Source organism: Colletotrichum fructicola (genome assembly GCF_000319635.2).
Source record: "Colletotrichum fructicola Nara gc5 chromosome Unknown KSG_Nara_v1_contig05, whole genome shotgun sequence".
Taxonomy (NCBI): domain Eukaryota; kingdom Fungi; phylum Ascomycota; class Sordariomycetes; order Glomerellales; family Glomerellaceae; genus Colletotrichum; species Colletotrichum fructicola.
Genome location: NW_027094055.1, coordinates 172,839 through 185,698, shown reverse-complemented (window position 1 = coordinate 185,698; position 12,860 = coordinate 172,839). Strand labels below are relative to the sequence as shown.

The 12,860-nt window shown below is 50.8% G+C and overlaps 5 protein-coding genes across 5 annotated transcripts; 3 read left to right on the top strand and 2 right to left on the bottom strand.

Annotated features, from left to right (window-relative positions):
• Nucleotides 1–1,507: 1,507 nt before the first annotated feature.
• CGGC5_v008717 (Efflux pump FUS6) lies at nt 1,508–3,255 on the top strand (the record flags this gene model as incomplete). Its single annotated transcript, XM_032034963.1, has 3 exons — nt 1,508–1,746; nt 1,802–2,123; nt 2,170–3,255. The coding sequence occupies 3 exons, from the start codon at nt 1,508–1,510 to the stop codon at nt 3,253–3,255; spliced, it is 1,647 nt and encodes a 548-aa protein (XP_031885920.1).
• Nucleotides 3,256–5,545: 2,290 nt separating this feature from the next.
• Nucleotides 5,546–6,372, top strand: CGGC5_v008716 (uncharacterized protein; the record flags this gene model as incomplete). Its single annotated transcript, XM_032034966.2, has 2 exons — nt 5,546–5,703; nt 5,775–6,372. 2 exons carry the CDS (start codon nt 5,546–5,548, stop codon nt 6,370–6,372), a joined length of 756 nt encoding a protein of 251 aa, XP_031885922.2.
• Nucleotides 6,373–6,888: 516 nt separating this feature from the next.
• CGGC5_v008715 (Glycerol 2-dehydrogenase) lies at nt 6,889–8,020 on the top strand (the record flags this gene model as incomplete). The annotated part of the gene is made up of 4 exons (XM_032034967.1): nt 6,889–6,931; nt 6,985–7,023; nt 7,075–7,612; nt 7,660–8,020. 4 exons carry the CDS (start codon nt 6,889–6,891, stop codon nt 8,018–8,020), a joined length of 981 nt encoding a protein of 326 aa, XP_031886051.1.
• Nucleotides 8,021–8,114: 94 nt separating this feature from the next.
• acoC-1 (putative aconitate hydratase) lies at nt 8,115–10,434 on the bottom strand (the record flags this gene model as incomplete). Its single annotated transcript, XM_032034968.1, has 5 exons — nt 8,115–8,470; nt 8,548–8,725; nt 8,792–9,114; nt 9,179–10,262; nt 10,315–10,434. 5 exons carry the CDS (start codon nt 10,432–10,434, stop codon nt 8,115–8,117), a joined length of 2,061 nt encoding a protein of 686 aa, XP_031885971.1.
• Nucleotides 10,435–12,488: 2,054 nt separating this feature from the next.
• On the bottom strand, nt 12,489–12,843 carry CGGC5_v008713 (uncharacterized protein; the record flags this gene model as incomplete). The annotated part of the gene is made up of 2 exons (XM_032034970.1): nt 12,489–12,497; nt 12,565–12,843. The coding sequence occupies 2 exons, from the start codon at nt 12,841–12,843 to the stop codon at nt 12,489–12,491; spliced, it is 288 nt and encodes a 95-aa protein (XP_031885972.1).
• Nucleotides 12,844–12,860: the final 17 nt, after the last annotated feature.

Genomic DNA, 12,860 nt, shown 5'->3' with positions numbered 1-12,860 from the left:
TATGGCACGCACTGGGTGAGATTTCAATTGAAGCCTCATGACGTCTCGGGTTCGTGTGACCGTCGGTGTGCCTCGCTCTGGGTGGACTTGCCAGGCTTTCGAGGTAATTAAGACACATGGACATGACCACTCTCCATTGACTAGAAACTGATAAAAGTACCGGACGCCGCAAGTGATGAATGTGGGCGACAACAGTCTTTCTCCCCTTCCCCCAGACTCCAAAGGAGACCCGAAAGGCTATTTTCCACTCAACTGCTCTACACAACGCACGCCCACAGCTATAACATCGCTGAACATGGTATATTCTCTAGCCTGGAGTATCTCCTTAGTCTCTCATAACGACCACCTCTTCCATAAGCTTGTCAAGTTAATCTTCTCTCTTGCCATCGCAGCCATGGGTCAATATTAGAGCGGCCTTCATTCGTGGCAGTCGTCTGGCAAAAGACGCTTCATCCTACCATGAAGACTTGGAGTGACAAGGCTACGAAGGGTACATGTCTCCCTCGGAAAAAAGTGGAAATGACTTCGAACTAGTCAATAGACAAGACTACATCCCCTTGGACGAATGGGTTTGCGGCAGATCCACTGGGGGCGGGGACCGCCGCATCCTCCAACAGCTCGTCGACGCTTTCAAGCACCATTTTGGAACTCATACACTTGTTCTGCGGAATTCCACCTGCTACGCTTCGCCCTGCCGCGGTAGTTTCTTCACTGTGTGTAATGAGGGTGGCTCCAGGGTATGTTTGGATTTTCATGTTCTGTTCAAACCCTTTTATGCCGGCTCTGGAGATTGACGAATATTATGGTTCTAGATACCAGTGAACAGAGACTTTCTCAATCTTGCGGCCAACGCAAACCCCGGAAATGGAAGCATGTGCATGTATCTGCCGATACCTAAGAGATCTCGCTACTGCTTTGGGCGCGGGGCCCCAAGGGGCAATAAAGGGAGCCCAGTAGTCATAAGGCATTGCTAAGCGATCATAATTATTGGCCCATTAGTTGGAAATATAAGTAGAGTGATATTTAGGTTTTCGAGTTCTGAATAGTGTCGTTTTACAACTAACAAAGATGTGCATTCTCTCACTATACAGGAAATTCATATGAGATGGCCCAGACGGGGTCTGACTTGGTCCTTTTTGTGACCAATGGCTGATGTAATAAGACCGTCCAATAGGGCCCCGATGAAAAGCGTAAGACATTTGGCGAAAGCCTCCGACTGCTTGTCGAAGGATCGTGTCGTAAGCCCGTCAGCAACCTGATCATCAAGAAGCCTCCGATCATCGTGGTCGGGGGATTAAAACTCTCCAGCTAACATAGCTACCATGCTAAATACTCAGGGGTACTAGAGGTGAAATATTCACTGCTGTCCCTTGCAACGACAGAACACATCTTCTTCGAAAGCTCATTGTGAACTATTTTAAGCTCACAAGATTTAGAACCGCCGGCGAAGCTTACAGCAGCTGACACAGAGAACCACATCCACAAAACTATTAGCACGTTCGTCAACATGACAGAGCCTCACATCGACGAGAAATCCGGTGACACCCCCGAGGTAGCTGGGTTGAATGCATCAGATTCATACAAGAAAGACTACCGTTTCTGGGCCATCTTGTTTGCGCTGTGCTTCACCTCCCTTCTCGCATCGCTGGAGAATACAGTCATCGTCACCTCGCTGCCCACAATTGTCGAAAAGCTCAACTTTGGAAGCAGCTACGTTTGGGTCGCCAACATATTCTTCCTCACGAGGTAAACCTTTCCAGTCGTATTCATGCCAACACATATCTAATCTCCCGAGACGTAGCGCAGCAGTACAACCGCTTTTCGGCCAACTTTCGAACCTCTTTGGTCGCAGATATCTCACCATTGCCATCGTAGCTCTTTTCACCTTAGGAAGCGGCATCTGTGGCGGTGCAAATGGCCCTGCGATGCTCATCGCTGGCCGAGCGATTCAGGGAGCCGGAAGTGGGGGTATCAACATGATTGTTGACATCATCATCTCAGATCTTGTGCCGCTTAGAGACAGAGGAAATTATATTGCAATCATCCTGGTCACTTACGGGATCGGAACCGCGATAGGCCCCTTCGTGGGCGGAATCATTGTGCAGAAGACGTCTTGGAGATGGGTCATATTTCCCCTGGTCTTTCTGTGGCAAATGCTAACTCACGCAGGTATTCTACATCAACCTGCCTGTTGGCGGCTTCTCACTTGTCCTTCTTTACCTCTTCCTCCACGTGAAGTGGGATAGGACCTCTACAACTGGAAACAAACTTCGCCGGATCGACGTGATTGGCAACGCCATTTTGATAGCCTCGGCAGTATCTGTTCTCATTGCTCTTACTTGGGCAGGCTCCGTCCATCCCTGGTCTTCCTACAAGGTCATCGTCCCCCTGATTCTCGGTCTTCTGGGTCTGTCTGTCTTCTGCGTCTTCGAAGGATCCGGAATCGTCCCAGAGCCAGTGATGCCCCTCCGCCTGTTTGCCAACCGCACCTCAGCTGTGGTCTATGCCACGACCTTTCTCAACTCGGCAATGGTATACTGGGCATTCTTCTTTCTCCCTCTCTACTTCCAAGCCGTGAAGCTATCAACCCCTGCACGGTCCGGCGTGCAGCTACTACCGGTTTGCCTTATTGCCATTCCAGGGGCTGCTGTATCTGCGGTGGTACTCAGCCGCTGGGGAAGATATAAAGCCCTCCACATCTCTGGCTTTGCGCTCCTTGCAGTCGGCTTCGGCGTTTGGACCCTGCTAGACCGACACAGCGGCACAGCGGCATGGGTGTTGGTCCAAGTTGTGCCAGCGCTGGGGTCAGGGATGCTCCTCAACACGCTACTGCCGGCATTTCAAGCTAGCTTAGAAGAGAAGGACCAGGCGGCAGCAACAGCGAGCTGGTCGTTTATCCGGAGCTTTGGTCAGATCTGGGGTGTAGCTATTCCAGCTGCCATCTTCAACACCTACACCGCCAAGTTTGCTGAGATTGTTGATGACGCTGAGGCGAGGGATGTGCTGAGACATGGAGATGCTTATGCGAGCGCGACGAAGGTGTTCGTTGAGATTTTCTCTACACCCGTCAGAGATCAGATTATTGAGGTTTTCACTGAAGCTTTGAGTAAGGTCTTTTTTATTGCGCTTTCGTTTGCGGGGCTCGCCTTCTTGCTGAGCTTTCTTGAGCGAGAGGTCAAGTTGAGGAAGGAATTGGAGACTGAGTTTGGACTTGAGGAGAGGGACCAGACGGAGAAAGGAGTGGTGTCGGTTTAGTTGACATTGCCAACCAAGCTACCAGGGTGGCCGGTTAGACTAAGTCGCAACAGTCGCGCGACTTTTGCAGTATACCGGAGTAACAAGCTTCGTGAGCTTCACAACGGCGCTGAGCAAGGTCTGAGCGAATTCATTTCTTCATAATGACATGGAAGTTGAGTCTGTTCCACGGTAGCTATTACCCCAAACGTAACACAAAGATCTCGCAGTTCCTACGCGGAAAAGCTTTCAATAACTTAGCTTCGGCGCATGGAGCACTCCGACGGGTCAATACAGAGCGAACAATGATATGAGTCGTGTGACTCTAGGCTAGAATCAGCTTCAGCAAGACATTACTGTCTGCAACGTGCGCTACGGGCTGCTCCGTGTTCGTAAACACGACTAATGTATTGGCTCACCAACCTTGACCCGCCGCCAGATCTAGAAACCAGATTATGCTTATTTTCGCTTTTGTCTGTTTGTCTTCCCTGTCTACCTATCTGCCCGGCGCAGTACCGTGCAACTAAGCCGGTGACAGCACCGGCATCCCTTATTCAGCCAAGGCCTTGGACATCCTCTTGTTTGGGGTTTATTTCCGCGATATGGCCATGGCCCCATTACCCAGAGTTCTGAGTCAGGTCGTCTAAAGTTGCTGTCACAGAGTGGGTATTCTAAGGTGCATCAGGTTGCGTTGGGCTGTTGAACGAAATACGCGATTGTGCCTTCACGGAGAACTGTGGGAGTCCGACGGAAACGCATTTACCTTTTCCGGTTGTAGGGTTGAATGTTGGCATTGATGCACAATTGAGGCTGAAGGCGTGGAGATCGGCTGCACATACTCGTCGGCAGGCGGTGCCATCATCAGCGAACTAAAGACAAAGGCAAAAGCGCACGCCCCTTGCTTGGCAACTTCATTGCTCTGCGTCACAGCACGGATCGGGCAAACATTACCCTACTCAAAACTCAAACGCAGCGGGGGGTCCTTATTCGTTTCGAAGAGCAATTCGCCCCGTGGTGCGGCCCGGCAAATGGGGCCTAAACTCAAAATCAGTTGTTCGTCGCACCTCCTCCCAGTCATCTCTTCCCCGTCTTTTCTGTCTCTCTGTTCACATTCTGGTTTGGCCGTCCGGACGCCCTGTCCTCATGCCGTCCTATGGTGCCTCGCCAGCAAATCGCCCAATGATAATTGACTTTCACAACCTGGAAACTTTGAGGGTAACATGAGATTCATGCACACGTGGAGTTTCCACGCCGATGTGAACGTCCAGAACCCTGTCCTCTGAGCCGAAAGTCGACCGGATCTCATGAACACCTGTGACCTACGGCGTACAGGGAAAGCTGCCGATACGAGTTGCTCCTTCTCGGCACTTGACTACAGCTCCGGAAATTGGCCGATCGTGATCGGTCTTCGCACTTCATCTTTAAGTGCGCGCGCCTTCAACGTCTTCCTGGGCTGCAGAGGAGCGAGAAGAGGATGGCCATGGATGGATACAGGATACGAAAGCCGACCGGACCTCGCGATCGCAAAGCGGCCGCGGCTGCTCGACAATGTCCATCTTGCCGCCAGCTATGGGCAATGGTCAGTCATATTCTGACTCGTTGTTACACGAAGAATACTTACCAGACTTATAGTGCGAGTGTCGACGGATGCGTCAACGGAAGAGATCGTTGTCGTCTTCCACCTCAGCGTCGCCAATGAGCCATTCATCTCCAGCTACGGTTGGCTCAAAAATTACAACACCTGGAGATCTCAACACCACGCCGGGTGCATTGGAACCTTTGCCGCATGAAATCACGACTGCTTTCTTTGCGTTCGTCGGAGATTCGCCATCGCCCCTCACCGATGTGTTTTCACTCTCATTTCTGAGAACATACCTGGAAACATCCATACCCGTGAGGGCCGTTGTCATGACCATCGGCAAAATTCTTCTCGAATTTCAAAAAGAGGGAGACGTGAGCAAAAAGCAGGCGGCTGCAGCTGCGGTGGCTGCCTCAGACCGTCACAAGTTGAATGATTTCTTGGATATCCTCACATCGCCAGAGTGCCATGATCAACATCTGACGCTGGTATTTGGCATTCTCCTCGCTTACATGGAGGCAAGTCAAGAGATCCCGGCGCTAGGATGTGGAAAATTGGTTTAACTAACAACTCCAGGCCATGGTAGCCCGTTCATGGCTCCTTTTCCAAGCAGTATTGCGCAAGTTATCGGACAAAATACAGGATCAACTAAAGAAAGAGCGACGAGGCCCTCATCTGTATTTCGATAGGGGCCTTCTCATCAACTATTCTCTTATGGCTGGCTACCACGCCATGATCTCATTTGAAGACACATATCTCGTCGATGTTGACCTCTACGATCCTTCACCATTCGCAGACATTGACTCAGCTACCAGCAATATCCGCGCAAATGCCGCGATCCTCCATCATTACTGCAAATACGTCGTGAACTTTGCTCGACTGCACCACAGGTAAGCCTCACTATCATAAACAACATATCTGAGTATTGGAGGGTTGTTAAGCCTGGGAAAATTGAATACAGAGCCACAAAATGGGTGAGACAAGCGCGTCAGATCATCGCAGACCGTCAAACCGAATCTGAAGCAACGGAGGACGAGCTTAAGGAGGCTCTAGCCAGCTATGGTTTGCTGAAATCTGGAAAGGAGGTTGTCGAAAGCTCTGGTAGAGTGATCGACGTGATGGAGATGTTTCGAGGCAGAGACGATGCAAGCGACGACGTGGAAGGGAACGATTTTGGTTGCATGAGAGAGGTCTTCTACCATTTTGCCCTCATGGGACTCACCCGAACCTTCTGGGACCCAACATGGAAACTCATCGACGAGCACCTCCCGCATATGCACGACATGCCTGATCTTGAAGCACATGGTGTCTTTGTTCTCGAAAGGCTAGAGCAAAGAGTTCCTATGCTAGGTCTTGAGTCATGGTGCTACTTGGTAATTTTGATGGGTGTTGCAATGGAGGTCAGGCAGGTGGAATATCAGAAGAGGGTGGAAGTTGTGGTCTCAGACATCGCAGGAAAGGGATTTGCCTGCGCCGAGTCGATGTTGGGTGACATGAGGCTGCTCTGGGGGTTGGATTACGCGGCCCAACACGACAGCAGCATCGGTCCGACCTGCTAATGCGGAGAACTAAACTATCGGCCGAGGAAACATTGAGGAATCTTGCATGATTTCATGTTCCCGAAGAAAATATGAAATAATATGAGAAGCCGTCGCAAGGTCCAAGAACCAACGTGCATAGGCATGTAAAAAAGTGATGCTGCGGGGGCCTGTGCTTGGTCCCATGGTATCGCGCTTATCCCCGTTGCAACACCGCACCCTTGACTTCGTTTCCGATATGGATATGTATGTTAGATGTTAGATCTACAGCCTGGGTAAATCTTCTCCCCTAGAACCAGCCGCTTTTCAATTTCAATGAGTGTTGAAAACCACTAATTCATTGTATGCAAGCCAATGACAGCACAAGCTGCTCGTTAGCTCGAATGACGTCATACCCAAACACGTTGCTTCCCCGCAGTAGAGGTCGCACAGCAGACGCACCGATCTACCACTACCACCTCTTGACGCCTCGCGAAATATTCCGATTACAGGAACTACAAGATCACCTGTCGATTTTCACAGATCTACAGCGACACTATGGCGCCGCCAATTTGCACTAAGACGTTTAAGCTCAATAATGGTGCGCTGCTTCTTACCAGGGAAAGGTTGCCGAACTGACAGGGCAAATCCTAGGACTCGAATTCCCTGCCGTTGGATTGGGAACTTGGCAAGGTAAGTAAAAAGCCTTGGCTTGTTTAAACACAATGGATTGACATGCTACAGGCAGTCAAGGAACGGATGACGCCAAGGCCCTAGAAGAGTCCATCATTCACGCCCTCAAGGTCGGCTACCGCCTTATCGATACTGCCCAGCTTTATGGTGTCGAGGAGGTCGTCGGCAAGGCCATTCGCAACAGTGGGGTTCCTAGGTCTGAGATCATTGTGGTGACCAAGTTCTGGGGAGAGTGGCACCACGACCCGGCGGCAGCTTTGCAGATCTCTCTCGATGCTCTCGGCCTCGACTACATCGATGTGTTCCTGATGCACTGGCCGTGGGCCACCACACCCGCCCCTGAGAAGAAGGTTCTCAAGAAGTGGGAGAGCCCTACCTTCATCGCGACCTGGAAGTTGATGGAGCCTCTGGTTGGGGAGAAGTGCAGGACCATTGGCGTTAGCAACTTCATGCCGAAGGTCATGGATGAGCTCCTGGCTGAGGCCAAGATTGTGCCTGCCATAAACCAAGTGGAGATGCACGCATTCAACCCTAACCTGAAGCTGGTGCCTTACTGCCAAGAGAAGGGCATTCATGTGATGGGCTGGAGGTGAGACCGTCAGCTCCTTCGGCACCAGAGATTACTAACTTCATTAGTACCCTGGGCGGATCGCGATCCGCGCAGAATGAAATCCTCACTCACGAACTCTTCACCAGCATCGCAAAGGCGCATGACTGTTCCACTGGCGTTGTATCGCTATCCTGGGCTGTCCAACGTGGAACTAGCATCATCCCGAAGAGCGCGAACAAATCGCGCATTGAGGAGAACATCCGCTTGGTCACGCTCACCGATGAGGAGATGAACAAGATCAACGACGCCCACAAGACGATCAGGAAGGAAAGATTCTCTAACAACATCGAGTCCCAGCACATGGTCATCGATGGCGTTATGACTCAGCAGGGCTGGACTTACGTTGACATGGGATACGAGGACGAGAATGGAAACTGGTTGGTCTAAATCATCATCTAACTAAGTGCTAGAGGGGATAGACAAAAGGCTGGGAAATCCAGGAAAATACCGATTCAAAGTGGCGTCCAAAACTCTTTCCAGTTTACCAAGCCATAGCGTCCTGTGGGGCCTTAACCTTAGGTTCCTTGAGAACACTGCCATTCTTAGAGCTTCGCCCAGTCAAGACGTCGTAGATTCGCTGTCCAAATTGGTTGAATGCATTTGTCATACCGCCCATCTTGGTCAGCTTTTTCTCTAGCTCAGAAAGCTGGAAATCGAAAGACATCCCATCAACTGTCACAACATTGCGGTCAAGATCAATCTCGATGTCCGCTCCCATGTTTGCCTTCTCGTAAAATTGAGCATCATTGATGATGAACCCCCATAGTCCCAAAGATGGCTGATTCCTGCTGTAGATGAAGGCAAAACTCTGGGCTATAACACACTTCACCCCAGCACCTGTTGTCAAATATTCAGCATGGTCCTTACTACTCCAGGCCGAGAAGCGCGTTGCATCCAGTCAAAGATAGACAAACCTAGCAGTGATTGAACAGACTCCTGGCGGCTAGATCCGCACCCAAACGCCTTGCCGGCGACGACCACCTCGTAACCTTCTTTGACCTTCTGTCGGAACTCTGGAGTGGTGTGCTCAAGACAGTGGCTTCCTAACTCTTCGTTATTCTTTGATGTAAGGAGATATTGGGCCGGGGCAAGCTGATAAGCGGCAGTCAGTAACGTCAGTGTCTGATATCTGTCTTAAAAGCAGGGTCAGAGACGTACCGCATCAGTGTCAATGAAGTCTCCCAGTCGAAAGACTTTGCTCTTAATAGTGCCAGATCCTGTTGCCCCATTGTCTCCCGCTCTGGCGTCAGTCAGTCTGAATTCCTGCTCATCTTCTGCGCCCTCTTGTTTCTCGGCATCTTGTCCAGGTGGCTCGACCCAGAGCGGTTGGGTGAGAGGTCCCTCGGGAAGTGAGCCTTTGCCTTTGATGCTGTTCCATCGCTCATCTGGAACAAGATCGATGAGCTCCTGCGGCGATGTCACGACCATGTCAAAGGACGACGCAGCGACCGTTGCGGCGGAAGCCAAACTTCCAACAGCCCCTATAACACACCATCAGTTCTAGTAAATATCAAAAAGACATATCCGTGTTTCAAAACCACTTACCCTTCCCCATTCGGTTTTCAAAGTTGCGGTTTTGGCTGCTCAACCAGACCTCACCTGGCTGGGCCATATCCGCACCCATACCCACGCAATAGCTGCATCCTGGAACACCGATGGTGAAGCCAGCACGTTCATAGATCTCTGCGAGTCCGGACTTTCGCAAGTAGTCCGCGATAGGACGGCTTCCCGGCACCACTCGGCGGTTTCCTCCCGCAACGGGCTGCTTTCCTGCCTCGAGACCAGCTTGCAGAACCAATGCTCCCATTATGAGATCTTCCTCCGCCGTTGTGCATGCGCCGATGAATACGCCATCGAGATGTGTGCCTGCAACCTCTGACACGGGCACAACGTCATCGGGACTAGGATATCGAGCCACGAATGGCTGCGCCAGAGATATGTCAATGATGTGAGACTCAGCGTATGAACAACCTTCGTCCGGCTTGAAGTAGTAAGAAGCGGTCTTGTGATGAGCCGTCTTTCGGGAATCGATGAACTGCTTGGTTACTTCATCCGCATGGAAGATGCCTGTGATGCCACCAAATTCAGTTGTCATGTTAGCAACAGCGAAGCGGGCGTCGGGGCTCAGCCATCGACATCCTGGCCCAGTGTACTCTACAACTCTGTCCGCCGCAACGGTGTTGCGCTTGAGTTGTTGCAGTATATATAGGATAATGTCCTTCCCGCCTACACCTCGTCGTGGTTTGCCGATCAGGCGAATTTCAACAACCTCTGGAACCTTGAACCAGATCTCGCCAGTGACGAGCGCCATCGTGACTTCGGTGGCGCCTAGGCCAATAGCAAGACATCCATCAGCGCCCGCACTACAGGTATGAGAATCAGAACCGATGATTATCTGTCCAGGCTGTGCACGCTCGCGGTAGAACTCTGTATGCATGATGGTGTAGTTGTGGCCTTGGAACTCGGTCATTTTGAACCTCTTTCTTGCAAAGTCCATCTGGCCAACAAGCTTCTGGACAAGCGGTGTGTCCATAATCCTGGGATCAACAACATGATCGCCTGCAAGCCAAAACCTGGAGTTCGAGAAAATACCAGGATCTCCAAGCTTGTTGTACGCTTGAAGCATGCCCTGTCATACGTTATCGGGGTTGCGCTCCACGAAACTAAGCGCCCAAACTTACGTGCCAAGTTGCTTCACTGGCCATGACCCAGTCAACGGAAATCCTGATGGTGTCCCCAGTGCGTACCCATCCTGGAAGATTTACATCGTGCAAGGCGAATATCTTCTCCGTGACGTTCATAGGACGGCGGCCAGCGGGCCTATTGACCAAGGGCACGATTGGTCCACCGCACCTTTCGGCTGAGTTGAGAGACTCAAGCCCTACAGATCCGATTCTCAGTACGACCCGAACAGCAACCACGTTCTTGGCACTACATAACAAAACGGGGGGGTGAGAGTCCCTACATGCGGATGCCAAAAGTACCACCTCATCTATGTCTTTTTCTGATAAGTTCATGTCCGTTGAAAGTCCCATGCCTCCGTAGTCAGGAGATCCCGTGGCGATAGTGAGAACCTCTTGGATTGCGCCTGCTTCTTTAGGATTTCCATCTTCAAGCAGCTTCTTTGAGAGCGACGATAGAGTTGAGAGAGCATTGATACCCTGGTCTACTTATAGTCAGCACAAGGAACTTGGTCTTTCCACCGTCGATTCCGCAATGGTTCGCCAGGAAGCACGGGATTTCGGACCTGCTGGAGCCCAGCCAGCATTGATGCCAACATTTCTGGTTGCTTTCAGTATTTCTAGGAGCCGCGTTTGGAAGCTATTCGCGGCCATCGTGGAGTAGGATGCTTCGCGGTGGTCACTGGCAAAGTCTAAGGTAGATCGACGAAAATCGTGAGGGTTCAACTTAGAAACTGCCCACTTCCACAGCGTTCTTCACGTCTGCTCCGGGGAAATGCTCTCTGGGGTGGCCAGCCGGTGCCTTTTCAGTGGTTGGGGTCATATGTCAAAGTTTAAACTTGCTGGGCTGGACCAATGCTTCGGCCCGTATTACAACACATGCATCCGGGGTGCCTGGGATGCGCAAGTCAGGGCGAATACGACGCAGTCTCATCCGTGCGTTCCACACAATTGACGTGGGGTTCCGATCATAGTAAGTATTACTTTCTCCTTGTTCAATCTCGAAGCTCGGTGAGCCCTCAGTTGAAGTGTCTAGTCGTCTATTAACGTTTTTGCGGATTACATTTTTTCCCTCTCGACACAAGGAAACAACTGTACTGCTATCCACCATGACTCCATGAGAGGCACCAGATATTATCATGCATGCCCCTTTCGACTCAAATATGATCTCGCTACCGTCTCATAGGTGACGAACTCAACTTGCGTTCCATGACCTTTCATCCACAGCACCATGCTCTCAATAGTTCCAATAATGTGTGCCATTCCAGATGTATCAGGATGCAAGACTAACGGAAACACGAAATCCGCAGGACCTTCGCCGTCCGGTCCATGATTCCAAAGCCAAGTGAATCTGTCTTGCCACATCCTCTCAATCGACTGAGACGGCACGTATCCATGCGAGTTTTCCACGTTCGGTAGATACTGCAAGGGTGTCATATCCTCCATGTACCAGTTGGCGGGGATCTCAACGACTTTGGAAGGCTCTGGCAAAGCACAGGGTCGCATCCAAGTCTGTGCAGGCCGTGAATAGTCTACCGGTACTGGTGACGGCCCTTTTGTGAGTTGATATAGCTGAGAATCGTGACCGCTTAGTGAAGAGTCATATAAGAAGCCTTCACTCTCGAGCAACTCAATCGTTTCTTCTCGTAGTCGATAGAGGGGCGCTCGGTATCCAACAGGCTTCTTTCCGGTGAGAGATTGAGCAAGTTTGATGCACTTCTCAAAGATGTCCTTCTCTTGTTGTGTGCTTAGTCTCGTACAGTCTTCGTGACAATAGCCGTGTAACGCGACCTCTGCTCCAGAATCAATGATCAACTGGGTTTCCACGGGAAATGTCTCCATTGAATGACCCGGAATGAACCAAGTCATCTTGTCGGCAACATCCAATCGTTTGAAAAGACGGATCAGACGGCTCACTCCAACATGGCCTGCGAAGAAGCCTGAGGAATAGTCTGCCAAGCAGTTACGTGGGTGCTGTCCTGTGCCTAACCATCCAGAGACTGCATCAAAGTCGACCGATAGTAGTATTCGAACGTGTCGAGATGGCGCACTTATTGCTCGAGGAATCTGAGCAACAACTGAAGTCGTTTTCAATCTTCGTATGAGACCTTCAAAAGATGCGATTGCTTCAGGACTATCTCCGTTTGGAGCAACCCGAACGGGGACTCCTCCTACTACGACGACTAGATTTCCTAGGTTAGACATGGAAGCTGCAAGCATCTTCTTGTGCATGGATTATTGTCTACTTACGCTGCTCCATAAGATATTTTTCTTCAGTACAAAAGCTAACTGTAAGATGGCGAGACGCGAAGTATTCTGAAGCTGACTTGAAAGGAGATATGCTTTCAAGGTCAGCCGAAAGGCCTCATTATCCACAGAGATACTGAGGAGTGAGGGGTAGTTGGAGCTGCTAATGAGGGGTGAGGTGTCGATAAGAAGAAACTTCGGGTGTACAGGTTCATTTGGTCGCCATCTTTCTGCATATGCAGCTAGAAGATAGCCGAGGCCGGCCACTGCTGTGGTGTTCATTGGCGGTCAGAGCGGGT